We start from the raw sequence: 20,254 nt of genomic DNA on the forward strand, positions 1-20,254 counted from the left end.
TCCTGAATCCTGGGCTAATCCTGCCTCCAAGGCCTCCTCCTTTGCACTGCTGTGCCTCCTGCTAAATATAGCATATCTTCTCCTTCCAGCTGCCCCAGAACAGCCTCTGGTCCCTGAGGTAGGAAATGAACTCAGAGTCTATTGTCATATCCTTGGTACCAGCAACTGCTCCTTCCAGCAGCACCAACTGGCTCATGGAGTTAACTGGTTAACTCAACCAAAGGACTTACTTAACTGGTATAAAATCCATTATATGTAACTGCCTGTTCTGCCCTTTTTCTTCCCTAATAAAAGGTTTAGGATGGATGTGGGGCTTCAATCCCTCTTCTCCCTGGCTTCTGAAACTTTTAGCCCTGTGTGGTTATACCTGGTCCCCCCTCAGCAATTCAGCCAGAGAAGGAGGCAAGGGCACAACTTTCAGCATGAAGAACCGCTCAGGACACAGCTGCTGGGGTCCAGTCTTCTCACCTGATTGGTGCCACTTGCTCATTTCTCTTGCCCTCAGCCTGCTTCTGGGCTGATCTCTGGCTCAGTGAGAAGTGTGTATTTTAAACTGTGGAAATACTTGTTTAAAAAGCTGAAAAATGTATTTATGTTCAGCAACTGATAGTAATCATCTCCTCAGTAAACTGAGAGTAATGGACTGGTAGTTCAACCAAATTGCAAGGTTGCCTGTATCTGAAGGCTTCTCCTGAGGTTCTAAAATCCACTTCAATTAATTAATTTCTGTAGAAGATCTTATAATGGACATTATCCAATTTCTCTTTAGCACTTAAGGACTGTCCTGCTGTCCTTTCATTTTTATGGCTAGTATCACTTAAGAAGTATGATTTCATGTACCTGAGAAGATTTGATACAGTAGAAAACTGTATTTTAGTGTGAATGGTTTCTTCTTTAGGATCCACATTCTGCTCTCCAAGTTACTAAGGAATTTTAATGACATGCTAACCTGCAAAAGAGTGAGCTCTTGGGGCCAAAAGAGTTAATTTAATTGTGTAGGACTAACCCCAGTTGCCTCTCCTGTACCTTTTCAGCATGCTGAACTCTATCAGACAGAGTATAAATTAATTTTTCAGCCATGGTCTTTCAGCCATTTTAGCTTTATTTCCATGTCTATTTTTAACACATGGTGTTGAGAGAAGGTGCTTGTATGTGAGAGATGTTCTCTACTTCTGTGACTCGTGCAACTTCTTCAGACTGAGGTTCAAATTTTTGCCTCTTTTCTTCAGATTATTGCTGTTAGAATTAAATACAGCTTATGGACCTTACTCTCCTGAAAATTAGATCTCATAACCATATGTGAGGAATCTCTTGATCCCTTTCATATCACTTGGATATCCTAAACTCCTGGGCCTAAAGGAAAATGAAGAGGAACCTGAAATGTATTCAATTTTATTGAGAATAACAAAATCTAACATTTAATAGCAGCAGGCCTTGTACCATCTTGTACTGTGAATACAGTAATTCAGATAATTTTCTCTAGATCAGTGAAATGTGTGTTAAGGGGAAGAGTTACAAAAGGTGGGGCTTATAGAGATGTTGCATGTTAGGCAGAGGAAGAATTCATTTCTTTCTGAAGGGGAGGAACAAATCTGACACATCCTGGGAAACCTCAGCCATGGGCAGTACTAAACCTACTTCTTCCTCCTATTCCCACACCTAAGCTGGTCCCACTATCCCCACAGGTGAAAGGAGAGATCCCCCAAGAGAGGATCAAATTAGGTTGTGCATGAGCAGAACCTATTCTAATACTCTCTGCATTGTGGATGTGGGCTTTGCCCCTCTGTGGCACAGAGAGTGATTTAGTGGAGCTCTTTCCCCAAGGTCAGCTTAGATGCAGCCCTGTCCTGCTGGAGCCGTGGGCGTAGACACAGCCAAGGTCTGGCTCACTGACACAGGGCCATGTTCTTCTGGGACTCACAGCCTTGCCCCATGGTTACCTAGAGCTGCTGTTCCACCTTGCACTTGCAAGGAGAGGAGCTCCTTGGGCATGTAAAAAGTTACAGCTCAACTGCTTCGGGGCATTGACCTCCCAATTTCATTGGGGTGGTGGGGAATGCTGACTGAGCCACTTCTCCAAGGTGCAGGGTACCTCCTCCTGGGCCTTTCTCCATACAGCATCACCCAGCTTGTGAGCAGCAGCTTTCTGAGGCCATTAGTCTTTGTTTGCAGATGGGGAAACTGAGGCAGCAATGCTGGATGACCAGCCAAGGTCATGAATAAAATAAAAATTAAAGCAGACCCTTTTAACTCCTTGTTTCTCTGTTTTAACTATGACCCTACAGCCTTTCATAGCTGGAGAGCACAGTCCCTGCCTGTAGTTTCAGGTGTAGAACACTTAAAGGACAAGGTTAGAAGTCTTCCCACAAATGTGTCTTTGAGAAAGAATCTGTGATCAGGCTTTCAGTTATAGTTCTGTGCAAGGTATCATGCAGTTTCAATCCTTTGCAAAATATTCAGATTGACTTCTCCTATATGGCAAATCTGCTGAAATCTGGATAAGCTGCACAGATTTAAACTGAGAAATGCTCTCCTGACATCAGTGTTGCCACCTCATATTTCTAATTTGACAATTTTATAGGGCTTTAAAAAATTATTCTACTTCTACTCTTGCTGAAACAGTAAAGTCTGTAACAAATCTAACATGGGTTAGTTACAAAGAGAAGCATATGGGATATGCTTAAATGTGGTTACATCTGAGTGACAGTAGTACCTGCATAAATTTGAGAGTAGTTGCTTTTTTGTGGTAGTGCTGGATTTCATTCTGATTGCCCCAGTATGCACATATTATGTGTGAAGAGCACTGAATTAGCTTAGGCTGATCCTTGGAAGAAAAAATGTAGAAAGATAATAGTAATTCCTTCTAAACAAACAGAGGGGGGAAAAAAAAAAAGGGAATGAAGTTTTAGCTTTGTGGTTCTCTGCTACAGGATTTATCCACCAATCTAAACCAGCTGTCCCACAGAGACATGCTGAGCTGTGGAGAGACAAACCTGTTACCTTCCAGCTGCTGTGTGCTCTATGCCTTACACCTCCCCCAGCAGAAAAAGTTCATATGCCTTATATGACTAATTAGTTCCCCACAGCTGGGGTTTGCTCTTCTCTGGCTTGTTTTATCAGCCAAGTCTTATGACTCAGTCAGGCAATGAGATTTACAGAGCAGCACATACTTTCAGTGGTGTGGTGCCCATCAGTTGAAAGTCAAAGTCATTAAAATTAAAACTACATCCCTAGTTCTTTTGTTTCTTTGGGGTTTTTTTAGTCTTTTGTGTGCATGTGTTACAGGACTGTGGCTGGCTGTAGAAAACAGCTGAACTTTGATTGGCTTTTAATAAAATTATATGATTACCAGAGCCCTCCTAGCTTTCAGTACACCTTCTGTTCTTGAGAACAGAACTTCGCATCTTTGTGAAACCTGAATCAATTTATTTCATGTCAGAGAGTAAGATATCTCAATCTAATTTGTTTAAGAAATTTGATGTAAAAGTCTTCCATCATTTATTGGCATTGCATAAGGGGTTTTTTACAAATTAAATACAGAAAAATTATATACTTCTGTATATATTAATAAAGAAGAGAGGACTTAGCAGTTTATCTATACAAAATGTCAGTTTGTTTATATTTCATTTTCAATATTTAGCAGTCATCACTAGATTTTACTTATCTATCAATCAGATTTATAATACAGCATACAGACTATGACATATTTATTTGTTTACATGCAAAGATGTTCTCACTATTACTTAGTTACTTGATTTTTAGGTACAGTGGACAGGTGGATAAATAGACAATACATGAACTAAATACATGTTTTTCCTCATCCTAAGATTAAAGTGCCTACAAATCAATACCCATAGTATTCTTATGAAGCTGTTGTCATATTTTAAAATTCAGTTTAACACCTATGGATTTACTATTGTCTTTATAAAACAGGCTCAGTCAGAAGAGTGATGCGTAAATCCTAAGAAGAGCAGCTGTCTTTTTTTTTTTAACTTCTGTATCAGATTAGGTTTAATGTTTCTCAAAAGCTTATAAAAACAAAAAAAAATTAAAAAACAAAAAAAACCCAAAAAACAAACAAACAAGGGCAAATAGCAAGACTTCTGTCTCAGCAACCTGCAGCCCAAGTTTGCAGGCAATCCTACATCACCTTCCAGCCTCGCGTCCCAGGTACAGAGGTGCTTCCCCGTCCCTCGCACCGTCCTCCTCTCACACCGGGCCCCGCCGTTCTCTGACGAGGAAGAAATTTCGATGTTTTTTGTTTGTAAAGACCCTGAGCGTGCCGGGGCAGGCGCTCCCGGCGGGCTCTACGCCCGCTTGACGCTGTTGAGGAGCTCGGTGAGTTCGCCGATGTACTTGATGGTGTACTTCAGGGTCTGGATCTTGGTGAGGGGCTGGCCCCGCTGGCTGTAGATGGGGGGCAGGTAATTGCGCAGCGTGTGCAGCGCGTCCGCCAAGGTCCTCATCCGCAGCTTCTCCCGCTCGCTGGCCTTCCTGCGCCGCTGGGCCGACATCCGCACCTTGGTGCCCTTGGGCAGCCGGGCCTGCCCGGGGCTGGGCAGGTAGGCGGCGGGGAACTCCACCAGGCCGTACCCCGCCAGGCCGCTGCCGCCGCCGCCGCCGCTGCTGTAGGGGGTCTCGGCCGCCGCCGGGCACGGGGACGAGGAGTAGGATTCGAAGGAGGGCGTCGGGGACAGGCTGTGCGGGGGCGAGATGGGGTGCAGCTCGAAAGGCCCAGCGGAGCTTTTCCAGTCCCAGGCTGACAAGCAGGCGGGGTGTTCCGAAGCCAGAGCATCTTCCATGTTGATCAATGTCTCGTGCAGCTTGTCCATGCTGGAGGAGCGCTCGGGAGAAGCGGTGCCCTCTGCCCACCAGCAAAAGCTGGAGCCGCCGGCTGCCGAGAGCTTTTTATGATGGAGGGAGGAAAGTGACAGAGTGGGAACACGGGCTTGGTGCGAGGAGTTCAAAGGAGCGCCAGAAGTGCTAAGATAGAAAATGAACTCCTGATGTGCTAGTTTCTTCTCAGTGATAATTATCAACCTTCAGCTAAAAAGCCTTTAAGCTAACAGGCAACAGCAAGAAAGGGAGAAAAAAAGATTATCTTCTCGCAACTAAACCGATTAAGGCTACGCATCTACATTGAGCGTTGGGCTAGAGGGAAAAGTGCTGAGAGAGGAAAAAGAAAATGAATCATTTTACAAAACAATTTACAGATCTAGAATTTATTGGTCGCTAACACAGACCCTAAATTTAGGCCATTGAGCCCTGATTTCTGAGTGACTGAAGGTGATGGCACTGCAGCAGTGGTATGTGACCCATGCTGACTGCTGCTGGGCTATCTCTTATCTGCATGTTAATTGTGAAAGTCAAAGATGGTTTGTTTGGATTTGTGTGTGTTATGGCTCTCTGTGGATTTTTCCTCTCATGAGATTGCAACTCACGAGAAACCAATCACTTTGGTTTTCAATATGAGAAAGGAGGAAAGAACTGCAGTACATTCCCCTGCAGTTTGTACCTTTATGTGCTATTTTAATACATGACTGGGAAATCAAAAAGGAAATCTGTAATTGTAAACAAGGTCAAAGTCCCATTAAAAAATAGGAAAATGTAAGTAAAAAGAAAGGTCTAGGAAGCAAAATATACAATGTATAAACTTTGGGTCCAGACAAATGTTTTCTATGGAAATTTAATTCAAAGTAATATATAGGTTATGTATGTGTTAGAGAAGAGTAGAAGCTACTTCTGTAAAATTTTCTACCTCTAGGAATCTGTTCTTCTGGCAGAAAAGCCCTTTTCCAGCCCCTGTTCAATGCAACAGTAGTTATATGTTACACAGTTCAAATGAAAATGTATAACCTATAAATTAATATCATTAATAATAAGCACTTCTCATCTCTAGGCTTCAATACAGCTTCCAGTGATGATTAATGGTCTCTATTACTCTGGGGAAATGGATAAGTGGAGGCAAGGAGGAGCTTTCCCCAAATCACACAGCAAAGCATTAGGAGAGCCAGGAAAACTGTCCAAAACTCCTGAGCTCTGCAGATGTTGAGCAGCTTGGCTGCCAGCCATGACTTTGTGTTGGCACATAATGGAAGCAAAATGTAATATGTAATGAAAAGAAGGGGAGAAAGAGTGTCAACCTGGAGGAAAAATAAAAGTAGGATTTATTTTAGAGTTTCCTTCTGTGTAATGATCTCTGTGTGCTCCATAATCCACTCCAAACAAAGGCAGGGAATGCCTCAGAATTGAACACGGCCTGCGGAGGTTTTCTGGAACATGCCACTTCTTTCTGTGAAATCCTCACTACAACCACACAGAAAAAACCCAATCCAATACTCAGCATAGTCACTGAGAAGGCTTTTGTGAGTTTTTCTGAGTAAGGTATCAAAATGTTAGGAGGCATCTTATGGTTTAAAACTTAGTGGGTTTATCCTGAGATGAGTAAGAAAGTACCAAAAAGTGAAGGATTTTTGCATTTCAACCAGGGCTGAGAAAATTTGACTATTGTGACATCTACCCCACACAAGAACTCAGGGCACAGCTCCTGCAGACAGGATTGCTTTGTGTTTTATGGGTACCTCATCATATTCTGAGCTCTTCTCTGGTCCTTCTTTAAGGAAAATGACATTAAACAGTCCTAAGAAGCACAGAGATTCTAAAACTGCTGAAAACTAAATTAAGACAAGATGACATGTATTTTCTGTGACTTCAGTGATCTGAATGGTTTCATTGAGTACCCAGACAATGGTCACAATGTCACAATTTAGACATGGGATCTAATTTTGCATAAATAGGGAACTTGTTCTGTTCAACTCTTTTACCTTTTTTTTCCTTTTTCCTCCCTGTATTTGTGTTTGTAGTGTCTTTTCCGTTTGATAGGGCCCCTGCTCTTATTTAACTTTTTTTTTTTCCTCTTAACACAGCAATTAAAAGACTACAAATACAGAAATAGAAGGAGGGGGAAGTGGAAAAAAAGGCACTTTTGTCAGGATGTGAAAAGGAAAAGAAGCTTCCCAATATATGTATGTGTACATGTCTATATGTGCATAATATATACATATGGAATATATAAATATATTAAAAATACATAGCACATATAGAGACTGTTCTGTACAGCAGTTTCATTTTGGAACCAAATAGCAATTAATGCAGTCAAATTTAGAAGCAAAAACATCAACCAGTCACTTGTTTGATGACTATAAATAATGTACCTCACCAGTTAATTTATGGGTTAATCATAGAAAGTGTTGGTCAGACACCAAAGGGGGAAAGGATTTTGTGCACATCCAAGATTTTGTACAGATTTTTGCTGTGAATGAGAGATTAACTCATTCTGATTTCATCTCTCTGTTATATATTGAGATTAGGCAGGGAAGAGGAATGCAAATTATAGCAATAGCTATAAATTTTCTTGTGTCTTATGAGTAAATGTTTAAAGCATCCAAGGCAAGATATGAGAGTATGTAGACAGTTATTCTAATAATTGTATGAAAAATCACTGGATCTTGTAAGGTTATGCTCCTGTGAACTGTTACACATGCAAGAAAAGTTTACAGGCTTTTCTGTATTAATAGATATTATGGGGCTGATGCCTTGCAGTTCTTGTGCATCCATTTTATGACCATTGTGCTCCCTGACACTGCTTTAGCTTGGGCACAGCTATTTGTGTCCCAAAGGCTGCCTGGCTGTGGTCCAGGGGTGAGCAAAGGGCTTCCCCAGACTAAAGCAAGTGTTGCCACAACACATCTTCAGAGCCAAAGGAGGGGCTGTGCCCTGTTTGCTCTGCTGGTGGAGATGCAGACAGAGGTTCAGTTTGGAAAACCAGCCACCCATTTCTGGCCACGGCCCCCAGGTTCCCTAAGAAGACTCAAATGAAGCGCGCCTCAGTTTTGGCTGAATTGGGAAGCTGTGCAGCACCTTTCCACGATCCTGGTGTGATCCACAGCCTGCATAAGTCAGCAGAGTCTCATGGCATGTAGCTGTTCTTGGATTAACGAGTTTTGGACAGTTACGTTTGCACCCACGAGAATGAGAATTCTCACTTAGGAAATTATCTTGCAAGATATATAAGAAAATTATAATACACAAAAATCAATGGGAATGGTAGAACTGTTCTCAGTGCTATTTATAACACTTTAAAAAATATCATACAGAGAAAGATAAGGCTACAGGCTGGATACCAGGTTTATTTTTCTAAACCTTACGACAACTGGATGCTCTCATTGAAGGTCTAAGAAAGTCCAGTATTTCAGGTGGCCTAGACATTAAATACACAGAAAAGGGAAAAAAAACAAAGTTTTGCAAATTTTATTTTATTCTGCTTCCTCAAAATTTTAGGAATTTCCTTTTTATCCATTAATAATGCCAAAACATTGAAGGAAAGTGGGATACTAGGCTAACACCAGTGAAATATGAACTGACAAAAAACAATAAGGCATTTTCTTCTTGACTGGTAGTTTGGATTTTCATTTCAATAATATATTCTGCAGTACAAAGGCAAACATCTCAATCTTCATCTCCTTTAAAATGAAATGTTCATTGCTCATATTTTTTAATTCATCACAGGAAAATGGATGCATAAAGGAGCAAAAAATTTTCCATTTAAAAAACCCAAACCACCCATGGCATAGAAAATTTCTAGAGCTTCAGGTTTTACATTTAAAATAAGAAGTCCAGATAATATGGCATGATTATGTATAGTAAAAAAATGCATTTTTTTGTACAGTAATTTACAACTGATATAATTTTTTTTCTATATTAGAATGTATTTCCACCGTACTGTGATTTTGATAGGAGAAACATAGAGTGAGTAAAAAACTATAGTGGCTGGGAAGAATGCAGGCTGAAACTGAGTTAACATGGATAAAGATGTTTAAATAACACTAATCTCATCACAGTCAGCCTCCTTCACAATCTTGGCTTATTTTTCACAAGAAGTAGATCATACTAACATCCTTGTAGGGCACTTAGATGATACAGTCTCATCTTGCAGTTTGTAAGGTGAAAAAAAATCTCCCAAAAGCTTTTAAAGTCCCTTCACCTCCTCTTTTACAAACGGCTCCCCAGGCATTGGCTGCAGCGCCACCCGCTCGCTGGGGAGATGTCTGTGGCCTTCCTGCACAAGGAGTCACATATAAAATGTGGGGCAAGCAGCTGCAGGTCTCACCAACTTCAGCAGACACAGCAGGTGTTCAACACTTCTGAAAAACAGTGTTGAACACCTCTGTTTACATCCAAGCTGGCAATAAAGGAAGGAAAGGATCCACCACATTTGTTATCCAGACTCACCATTAGCCACCAGACAATGCTTCTCTCCTTTTTAATGCTTTGCCTCAGTTTGGGTAGAATAATTTTTTTTTTAGAATTTTTAGACCTTGAAGCTCCCTTCCTACTTGTGGAAGAAGGTTTAATCTGGGTCCAACCTCAACTGAAGCAAATTAGACTTCTGAATAAGCAAACTGGTCAACAAATCCATATATTTGGGGGTTTTTTAAGGTCAGTATGCTGAAGAATGCAGATGCATAGCCACTTACAGTTCCCAGAGAGAAAAAAGGCAGTTAGAGAACAAGGACCAATTCTAAGTCCAGCCGTATAAGAGGGAGGCCAAAACTCTTACTATAATCAATTAAAATAATACGTAAATTAGACGTCTAATTGTTATTAGACAACTAGACCATCTTTAGTCAAGCAAATCTGTGGCTAGCACAAAAGAAACTGTTGTTATTAATTTGTAGTAAGATCAGAATGCTGTTAAAAAATCCTGCCATAAAGATTTAAAATGTTTAATGTTCTCAAGGGTGCAACTCCAAAATATCCAGACTGGACCCTGCTCACGGAGAAGAAACAGTCAAGTGAGTATCACCGATTTCTCCAGGGCTTTGCATTGTGAACAAGCATCTCTCTGGTGCTGGGCTGGGAGGATCAGGACTTATCTATTTGCTTTACATCCTCAAATGTAAGTATTTGATCCTCCAAATAGTGTCAGTCCCCATCGACTGACAAGTGACATCAGCTCCGCAATTCATTTAAAACATCTGATCTCCAAGCAACTGGCTTCCCAGATGAAAAGCCCTACGTGTGGAATTTACACCTACCCACCTTTTAAGTAGTGACTTTATTACCTAGTGGTTTTCAGCTGATATTTAGGAATGTCTTTTTAATACCCCTGTTAACAGAAGTTGAAAGGAGGTTCGACTATGTGGTTGGTCTTTAATGTCCACTGGCTACTTCAGCCAGAAGGAAGGGGCAAAGCTGGGGGAGGAAGGAGAGCCTAATAAGATCAATTTTGCTCAGAAATGAGAGGTAACAGATATTATCAAAATAATAAAAGCCGTTTCTGCAGGAAAACTCTATTAGCACTTAGTGCAGCTAATTATGTCCATTTTCATATTTAGTTTTAAAAACTGTTGTGTGCTGTAATGGAGGAGATATATCTCCATTTTTCATGGGAGAGGTGGAGGGTTACCTGTTGCAAGTATTTCAAGATCAGCTATACCTCCTTTCCTACCCAAAAGCATACATTCAAATTTAATAAATTGTGAAGTACAATATATTTTATCCCCAGGTGTTTCTTCTACTGTCCCATGAACAGTGGGATGATTGCCATTGCCATGTGTAACAGTGGTTTCACAGGCCTTATTAAAAACTGGGATAGCACCTAAGGGTTTGCACTCTTGCTTTCCTGCTGTTAAAATGGGATTTCATACATTCATTTTGCAACCTGATGAATTTTCCAGAACTAGGTAAATATTACAAGAAATTAAAATAGCCAAGAAAATTGCATTGAAATCTCAGTTGTGGCTGTAGTCGAGCTGCAGAGCTGTGTGTTTGTGAAGGGAGCTCTTTTTCAATTTCTGTGATTACATTTCAGTTCAGGCTGTTCCTTTTTGTCCACTGAACCTCCTCATCAGTATCTGCTCATTTCTTCCTCCCCCACATCTTAGCACTGATGGGCAGAATTGCTGTGTGCTGCTAACAGAAACCATGTTTCATCTCCATGCTAAATGAAGTTATGCTCTGGGCAAAGTCTCAGTTCAATAATTATAAAATGGATCAATAGTCTGGATAAGAGACAACATACAAGTGTTAGATTACAGATTTTATTAGCACTTACATATTTCACATTCTGAAATAAAATGCTGTGTGTCTGTTTGAGCACCTTTCAGAGCACGTGGTTAGCCCCGGGTGAGGACCATTAATTTCAAACTGCAATAATAGATTTCTTGACAAGTTGCTAAATCTTAATTTTAGTCACATTCAATCTCACCAAAAAGCCCCCAAGTCTGTCTTTCAGGCTATTGATGAATCTAAATAGGCTGTTAATTTGGGGATGTTTTTTTTTTGCATTTGCTCAGAGTGCTTCCATGAATTTTGCCAACTGAATTAAACTCAGTCTTAGAAGAGTCCCATGAATCCATTTGAGTAAAATTGTTTGTATTTTTGTAGATAATGCTGTGTATGCAGAGGTTTCCAAATGATACTGAAGTGTAGGTAGTGGTTAATGTCTTGGAGAGCAGAGCTTCCATCAGAGGGACTGGAGAAAATTATCTGGGAGCAGCCATGGGACGTGCAGAGAAAGCAAAAGCAAATCCCTGTGCTGGCTGGGATGACCCCATGCAGCAGCACAGGCTCTGGAAGACAAGCCAGGAGGCAGCTTCTTGGAAGACTTGGGAAGCCTGGTGGGTTGAAACACTGGAGCAAGTCTAGAAAAAGTTCACCAAGCTGTCTGGGGGACCCTCGGGAATGTGGTGTGTGGAAAGAGGGCCAAGGAACTCAGGGCAAGCCTTACCTCTGCCTGCAATTGCAGCTACCTGGTGGGAGGGGAAAAGAAGAGCAACCAAGCTCTTTGCACACTGCAGGAAAGAGGCAACAAACAGCATTTCTGAGTCTTAAAAGCCCTTGACCTTTCAGTGATGCATTATAGGTTTCCTGCTGGTGATAGAAGACACAGATATTTTTCCTGCCTGATTATATTTTTGAACGGTTGTGTTTGGGTTACGAGACCATAGTGCAGAGGTCTACGACTGAAGACCCTGCTCCTTTTCTTTACCTCATAATCAACTTTTATTTTCTACCCCTTCTCAATTTTTCTACTTCTAGTTTGTTCCATCTATCACTGAATATTATTCCTTTTCCTCTTTTGTTTGTCATTTAATTAATTTAATTTCTCTCTCTCTTTCTTTTTCTTTGAGGTTTCATTTACTTGATTTTCTGTGTCTCACTCTTTTTGGTTCTTCTTGGTACTGACAGTAGAAAATTATGCCTTTTCTTGACATCTCCTGCTCACATAATCATACATCTCTCTTTATCTACTCAGTTGCATGGATAAAGTTAACTTAGAAGCAGGAAACATGTAATTATCCACTTGAAACAAGTTTTTAAGGCAGTCCTAAGCACAGCCCATCAAACAGGTATATTGTTTTACTATATAGTTACAGCTGGGGACTCATTTAAGGTTGTAAAGTTAAAAAAAATAAAAACAAAACTTTAGCTCACTGCTGTTTAGAAAACTATTTTTTTAATTTCTATTTTTAAACACAAAAGAGAGTAAAAAACCTAAACTCCAACCAAGAATACTTAAGTATGGGCCAATAAGTCAAACTTAGGAATCTATCATCAGGTCAAACAAAGAGAAGTCAAAATGTAGAACTAGAGGGAAAAAAGGATTACCAATCAAACCCTCAGCTTGCCTTCATTCTGAGAGCCCATTTAGCTGTGTGTTGCTGTCCCCATCACTCTGAGGAGACACAGACATCTGGTTTGCACCCTGCCTGAGTTCCTGCTTAGTTAATGGTAATTGGATGTGTAAAAGTGGTGCATGCATGAATAAGCAGGTAGATCTCACAACAGCAGGTATGCAAATCCGGGAGGCAGCTGGTCCTGGCTACCACTCCACTCCCTTAGCATCCAGTTTGCTGCAATCCAGGGAAAACAGTAAAGCGCTGTCTGTGGAGGCAGCACAACCAGGTCACAATCAGGATGGAAAATCAGGTCACCAGTGTCCCGTTCTCCGCCCTGCCACTGAGCTGCATGATCACAAAAAGGCCCTGTCTTCTGCTCTTGCTCCCCAAATCTCTCCCTTCCTTGGAGAGAGGCCGTGCCAGGGGAGGGATTACCTCTGCAGATATCTCTATAGTGCCCACCACAGCGGTCAGCTTGAAAGACTGTATCAAATGGAGACGGAAATAGAAAGCAATTACATCTAAATTCTCTGGTTGATACTGCCTTAAGCCGGTTGAGCTTCCAGAGAAGTGACTTTCTACAGTAAATATTGGCAAATGGGTTGTAGTAAAAATAAAAACCAAGGGGAAAAAAAAAAAAAAAGGAAAACGTTGATTTCCCTGACATTGACCTGCCCTGTCAGGCTGGGATGCGCATTCATCAGTGTCTCGCTCTTATCTGGTATCTGACATTCTGTGATCAGTTGAAATCAAAGTAACACAGATGGATGGCGTTCCCTTTTGAAGAACAAAATGTACCGAGAACTGAATTTTCAAGTACATTCAACTTGAAGTTAACTATTAGATTGAAGGAGCGTCTTTTAAAGGAGGGGCAGGAAAAAAAAAAACAAAACAAAACAAAACAAAAGCGAAAAAAAAAAAAAAAAACCAAAAACAAACCAACCAAGAACTCAGAAGGGCATTTGGGATTTCCCTATTGATGTGCACCAAAGTAAGCTAACATTTACATAGTCCCTGCTACCTTCAGTGTGCTCCAGACAATGGCTAATCAGTACTCATTACACAGCTTTAAAAAGGCCGAGTATTCTGGGGTGGTGACCTGCATCCTCCCAAATAAAACCTAGAGCCTGAGGCTATTTGGCCACACACCTCCATCCTTGGAGCTTTCCTGAGATCAGACTGGCTGTCCCCCTCCAAGGAACCTCCCAAGCCTTGTATTCTTTCAGAGGAAAAGATCAATTTGTAGAAATACCATTTGCTAATGGAACAGGAAGGAATTTGATCCAGGGAATCTTTTAATTAGTGAAAAGACTACTTTAGGAATCAAATCTGTGATGAGAATGAAATGGGGCACTGGCTCACACACCTGGAATTCATCATTACAATCCAGCAAAGGAATCAGCTAGTTTTGTGAAATTTTAAAAAATCATGAGGGATACAACACTCCTGTTTCAAATTCTGAGCTATGTTCCTACTGAATCCTTAGACTTCCCACTTATATTGGGGTCACATAGTAAATACTAAGAACATCTTTTATATATCCTAGGGTTGTGTGTTTGATTATGCTTTCACATGCTCATGGTGCCAGGAGCACCCTGATTTTTTTTTCAAGGTTTCCTCTTCTAGCCCAAAGATAGCTCTCTTGCCCAGAGAGTTAATTTTTTGTTGTTGTTTGTTTTCTAGCAAAGCAAAAATTAAAATAATATTTAATACATGGTTCCATGGCTCCCACAGTCTTTTCTCACTTGGTATCAAAATTCTTCAAGTGTTCTGCAGCAAGAAGTTCTTTTCAATAATAAATTCAAACCTATGGAAGAAGCCAGTCTTTATAGCTAGTGGACCACCAGACTGTATTCTTTAAAATTTTCCATGAGGACTTCCTCTAATTTAAAATAAACTCTAATAATAGAAGTATCAGTGTATTTTATTTCTAGTATTGTATAAAGGCCACTCAAATTCAGCAATAAAATATTTTCTGGACACAAATAATTTCTTTTTTTTTTTTTTTCTCTAGTGTAAGTCTTCAGGGTGACTCTCAGAGCTACTTTTGCTCCTAGATCTTCCACCTGGTAAAACGTGCACGTAGGTGTCCGGCCAGGGGCACAGGCACTGAGGGGAAAAGATCAAAGGCCTGTAAATGTGTCAAACTTTCAAATGCAAATCACCTGCCATAACTCTGCTGAGAACAAATCCTTCATTATCACCATTCTGTGAAAGGCTTAAATTAGCCTGAATTAGCTGAAAAGAACAAGAAAAAGAAAGCCATCTATCTTCCTGTGAGTTTTATTACCTTTAGATTTATTTGGCTAATGGTTTGATAGCCCACTAATCTGAATATCTGCATAACCGATTCTTCAAATAATCCATAAATAAAATACGCGATCACAGAATGTTGTTATTAAAGTGAGATCTGTGACAATAAATTAATAAAAGAGCACTTAAAATAAGCCACTCCTTTTCATTGCCAAACTATGAGCTACTGTGAGTGATATAATAGCAATTATCAACTGGCTTCTTAGTTTGAATCACATTTAGAAGAATTTTTTAATGGGCACTTCCTAAATTGTGTGTTCTCCAGATAGATGCCCCACTCATCTTTACTATTGGCTGTCATTCTGCAAACATAATTACTTTTCTAAGAGGTACTGTATCTTGGAGTTTTTTATGAATACTTTTAGTGATATAATAGAGTATTTGATCAATTTAATTGACTAAAAGAGCAAGAGTTATAACCCCCCACAATTGCACTGCACTTTATTTATAAGGGGAAGTCCTAGCACTGTATTTTGTTAAATGAACAACTGCAGAGAGGTTTTGTTAAGTGAACGTTATTTGGAATGTGAAAGAGGTTAGACTGCTGTCAGAAAGCTCTTGGTTGGGTTGGACAAGGCAATGTCTGGGAGGAGCTGGCTGGGGACCCTGAGCTCCACAAGCTTCTTCACAAGGTGTCCTTGGGTGGGTCTGGTGGGACTTCCCAGAATATCTTTGCTGGTAAATTCTATCTGCACCATGGACACTTTGTACCTCACTGGCTCTTCTGTTGGTCAGATTTTTTAATATATTCCCTCCCTGAAACATTCATCCCACACAGTCACTTGCTTAGGTTGTATTCCAAGTTATCAATACAGTTGATCACAAAATTCAAACTTGGGTCTTTTCCCCAGGCAGGAGTAACAAGGTTCTAAGATTTCCATATAAGAGGGCTATACCAGATCATATGGATGAGGACCCCACAATTTTGAAATCTTCCTGTTCACTGTCATGTCAGAGCAGCTCCAAGTCTTTGGCTTCTGTAGTGAGAGTGTCCTGGCTATTGGAAAACACCAGTGATTGTTGATAGTGATTTTTCCTGAATCTGTAACTTATGGCTTCCCAGCACAAACAGTTTGTGTTGTAGTAGAAAAGAAAAAATAAATCCCACACTTAAATTACTGGTATTTTACAAAGTAAATATACTATCACAAAGAAGTTTTTGCAAGATAACACCTCTGTTATTGGTAGGACTGTAATCTCGGTGGATTTGTTCAGTTCTCTGTAAAAATTCCAACATTTTCAATGCCAGAGCCTCATATCCATTTTACACAGTTATTCTTCATATTATTAGTGTGGGGAGAGGAATGTTGTCTCTGTAAAACCGCAGTGGTGAGCTATTGAGAACAGAACAAACAAAGAATTACTGGCCTTTTAATTTTTTTTTATTAAATATGCTGGGTTGTTATACAGAAACCAATAGATTATCACAGGATATTTTTCAGCCCAGTTTCCAAACCACTAACACCAGAGATTACAGTGTGGAAGGTGCTGGATTATAAGGTTCTGGATAAAGGTTTGTTTGGTAAATAGAAACTTGGCCTTTGAAGCTGAAAAAGCCACAACCAACCCCAAATAGAAAATATCGCTGTTCATCCTGCTTGGTTTCATTATTATAGCTCAGAACTCCTTATCTATATGATTATTGTAGCATTTTCTTCTGGTATTGCTAAAAAGAATAGTCTTAGAACAGCAGAATAACATGTTCTATGAGTTTTTACCATTACCATTCAAGAAACCACAGCAGGCAGCAACTGACTGTAATAGTGGGGAAAAACAACAAAATGCCATCAACTGAAAACAGCATTTCTTTAGAAATCACAAACAAAAATCATGAGGCTACAACTTTTCCCAAATATCTTTCTTGCAAATTCTAAGCAATCTGCAAGAAGAAAAGGGATTTTTAGAAAGGGAAAAAAAGCAACATCCTCTTTGATGATGGCATTTCAGTAGATGCCAGAACAATGGTGTATTTCTGCTTGGAGATGCATGAGCACAAACCCATCACCTTCCCTTGGACCTGATTGATAGGAAGAACACCTACAAATCCCACACATCTCATGGTAAATAGTAAACACAGACAACACAAATCACTATCTGAGCCCATGATGTAAAAGCTTGTATTTTTCAGGTTAAAAGGTAATAGAAAAGCAGGGGTAGATGTTGGGCTGTGCATGACTCACTAAAAATCATTGTAGGAGCCATACACAGGGAGGACACAGTTTGGCTGGGTTTGTACAGAGGAGTACAGACTTGCTGATCTGCATGCCTTGGGCTTTGCCAGGAGGTTATACCAAATCTGGCAACACAAGTGCTTGGGAATGCAGGATTCATATGTGCCCTATGCCACCCCACTGTACTATTTCCTGCTTTTCTGTTGTATTTCCTAAACTTCTCTCTAATATCAGCATCCCCTTTTTCAGTTTTTTGATATCTCCTCAAGGCAAAGCCTTTACATCCTCATGTACCCCTGCTGTACCCTCTGTATTCTTTGATGTGACAGACAGCCAGAAACAGCCCACATCACAGCTTAGGGCAGCACGTGTGAGCTGGCTGCCCAGCAGACTATCAGCAGAACCACTGCTGATTTTTTTCCATCAGGAAGGCATGGCCCTAATTAGCAGAAATCAGACTCTACTCCACGTTTCTAACTGGCAGGTCACAGAATCACAGAATTTCTAGGTTGGAAGAGACCTTTAAGATCATCGAGTCCAACCCATGTTGTAACACCTCAACTAGATCATGGCACCAAGTGCCACATCCAGTCTTTTTTTAAACACATTGAGGGATGGTGACTCCGCCACCTCCCTGGGCAGATGATTCCAGTATTTACCACTCTTTCTGTGAAAAGCTTCCTCCTTAATTCCAGCCTGTATCTCCCTTGGCACAGCTTGAGACTGTGTCCTCTTGTTCTGTCTGTTGTTGCCCGGAGAAAGAGACCAACCCCCAGCTCACCACAGGCACCCTTCAGGAAGCTGAAGAGAGTGATAAGGTCACCCCTGAGTCCCCTTTTCTCCAGGCTGAACAAGCCCAGCTCCCTCAGTCGTTCTTCATATGGCTTGTGTTCCAAGCCCCTCTCCAGCCTCGTTGCTCTCCTTTGGACACGCTCAAGCATCTCAACGTCCCTCCTAAACTGAGGGGCCCAGAACTGGATGCAATACTCAAGGTGTGGCCTCACCAGTGCCGAGTACAGGGGAAGAATGACCTCCCTGCTCCTGATGGCCACACTGTTCCTGATCCAGGCCAGGATGCCTTTGGCCTTCTTGGCCACCTGGGCACACTGCTGGCTCATGTTCAGCCGGCTGTCACCAGCACACTCAGGTCCCTTTCCTCCTGAGCACTGTCCAGCCACACCATCCCCAGCCTGTTACACTGCAAGGGGTTATTGTGGCCAAAGTGCAGGACTTGGCACTTGGACTTATTGAACTTCATCCCATTAGATTCTGCCCATCCATCCAACCGTTCCAAGTCCCTCTGCAAAGCCCTCCGTCCCTCTAACAGATCAACACACGCTCCCAGCTTAGTGTCATCTGCAAATTTGCTAATGAAAGACTTTAAACCCTCATCCATGTCATCAATAAAAATATTAAACAGAGCTGGGCCCAGCACAGACCCCTGAGGGACACCACTGGTGTGATTTGGTAAAGAAGCCATTCAATAATTAGAGAAAATAGCAACACATTAGTCTGGATATAAAGTCCTATGAAGCCCCTGTACATTAGGTATGCATGTGGCTGTCACTCTTGAAGCCCTTTGTTCCATTAAACACCAGGTTTTGGGGATTCTGAGACTGAGTTCAGGGCTCTTTCCTACCCAGTTGTAGATCAAGCAGCAAATTTAAGTCTCCAGTGCAAAAGCTTCAAAGAAAATGTCTACAATGCACTGCAGTGGGCTTAAAAGCTAAATCTGCTCTGGGACGTGTCAGTCATGTTGGACTGAAAGATAGCCTGAATTCAGCCTCACAGGGGGCCACAAATTTCATGGTTTTGAGGCAGTTAAAACTTGGAGAGTTTCTAGGGTTGTGCCTATCTCATCTGTCTGTTGTTATGTGGTGTCACTGCCAGAGCAACACTGGGATTTTGGCATGGACAACTAAGACAGCATGCAAGGGCTCATCTAGTTTGCCCCTGAAATTATCCAAAACAGACCACACTCACAATTCCTTCTACCATGTGCCAAAGAATACCCAAAACTTACCACAGATCCAATGTTTGTGAAAAATATTTGGTGAGACAACTAGCTGAGCTTCAAACTTGGCTGCAGAGGTGCTCTAGCAGAGCAAATTGTATTTTACAATAAGATATTCAAATAACAAACACTAATGTAGAGCTACTTCTACACTACATTGGCATTTAAAATATTCCTGATTCTTTTCCTTAATTGATTTTTATTCAGGCAGCTTCTGAAAATTAAGTATCCATCAGGAATTTTAGTAGGACTAGCTGTTTTTAATGAACAAGATTTTTCAAAGGTATGTCCCTTTCTCCAGTTGTGCTCAAGTCTCTGAAGTGGCAAAACCTCTACAACTTGGTCTTGGGGCAGGGGTGGTCACAAGGCTTGGGCTTAAAGAATTTTAAGGTTTCTTATGTGATTAAATTAAATTCAGTACTGATGGTAGCTGCAATGCAGGATACACGAGCAGGAGAACTGTGCAGAGTGGTTCTGTCACCGATTGTAATTTTGTTTTCTTGAAACAGTTAAAGTGTTTTGTTTCCTGAAGGAAAAAGCGCCAAATCTAGCGCCGAGTTTACGGTTTCGTCAGTAGCACTTGGGTTTACAACAACTCCCAGTAATATTCTAACTGCAGTTTCCTTTTATCTGCTGTTATAATATGGCAGGGCCTGACACCTTTTTAGACATGAAAAGACTATCTTGTCTCAAGTAACAGCTGCCATTAGTCTCTTTTGCCACTCCATTTCCAAGGATCTCCCTTGACACAAGAACACAGAGCCAAGGCTGTGTAAAGTTAAATAAATCCCTTCTCAAATTAGGAAATTTCTTGGTTAACTATCAAAAAATTCATTATGTTCATCAAATTTTTGTGTTTGTTAGGTAGGTTCCCATGTGGGTGAGTATTTCAGTAATCTCTACCAATGGAAAAATGACAATGGGATACAGAGATATTGAGAAGTGATCTTTTAAATTATATTTTTTTCTCTATGTATAAAGTCCATGTAAACAGCATTTATTTTCCTTTCTTGTTGATTGTGGACCTGAAATAATAAGTTACAATCCTAAGGAATGCCAAGTAAATGTTTCCC

At 40.8% G+C, this 20,254-nt stretch overlaps 1 protein-coding gene across 1 annotated transcript; it reads right to left on the minus strand.

Annotated features, from left to right (window-relative positions):
- Positions 1 to 4,307: 4,307 nt before the first annotated feature.
- Positions 4,308 to 4,832, minus strand: MSGN1 (mesogenin 1). Its single transcript, XM_071431088.1, has one exon. It carries the CDS (start codon positions 4,830 to 4,832, stop codon positions 4,308 to 4,310), a length of 525 nt encoding a protein of 174 aa, XP_071287189.1.
- Between the last annotated feature and the right edge of the window lie 15,422 nt (positions 4,833 to 20,254).

This window comes from Agelaius tricolor, unplaced genomic scaffold, assembly GCF_023055355.1.
Source record: "Agelaius tricolor isolate 1412-34295 unplaced genomic scaffold, bAgeTri1.0.p SCAF_1, whole genome shotgun sequence".
NCBI classification, from domain to species: Eukaryota; Metazoa; Chordata; class Aves; order Passeriformes; family Icteridae; genus Agelaius; species Agelaius tricolor.

Excerpts from the sequence above, each read along its gene's own strand:
- MSGN1 (XM_071431088.1), bottom strand. The coding sequence starts at position 4,832 with ATGGACAAGCTGCACGAGACATTGATCAACATGGAAGATGCTCTGGCT.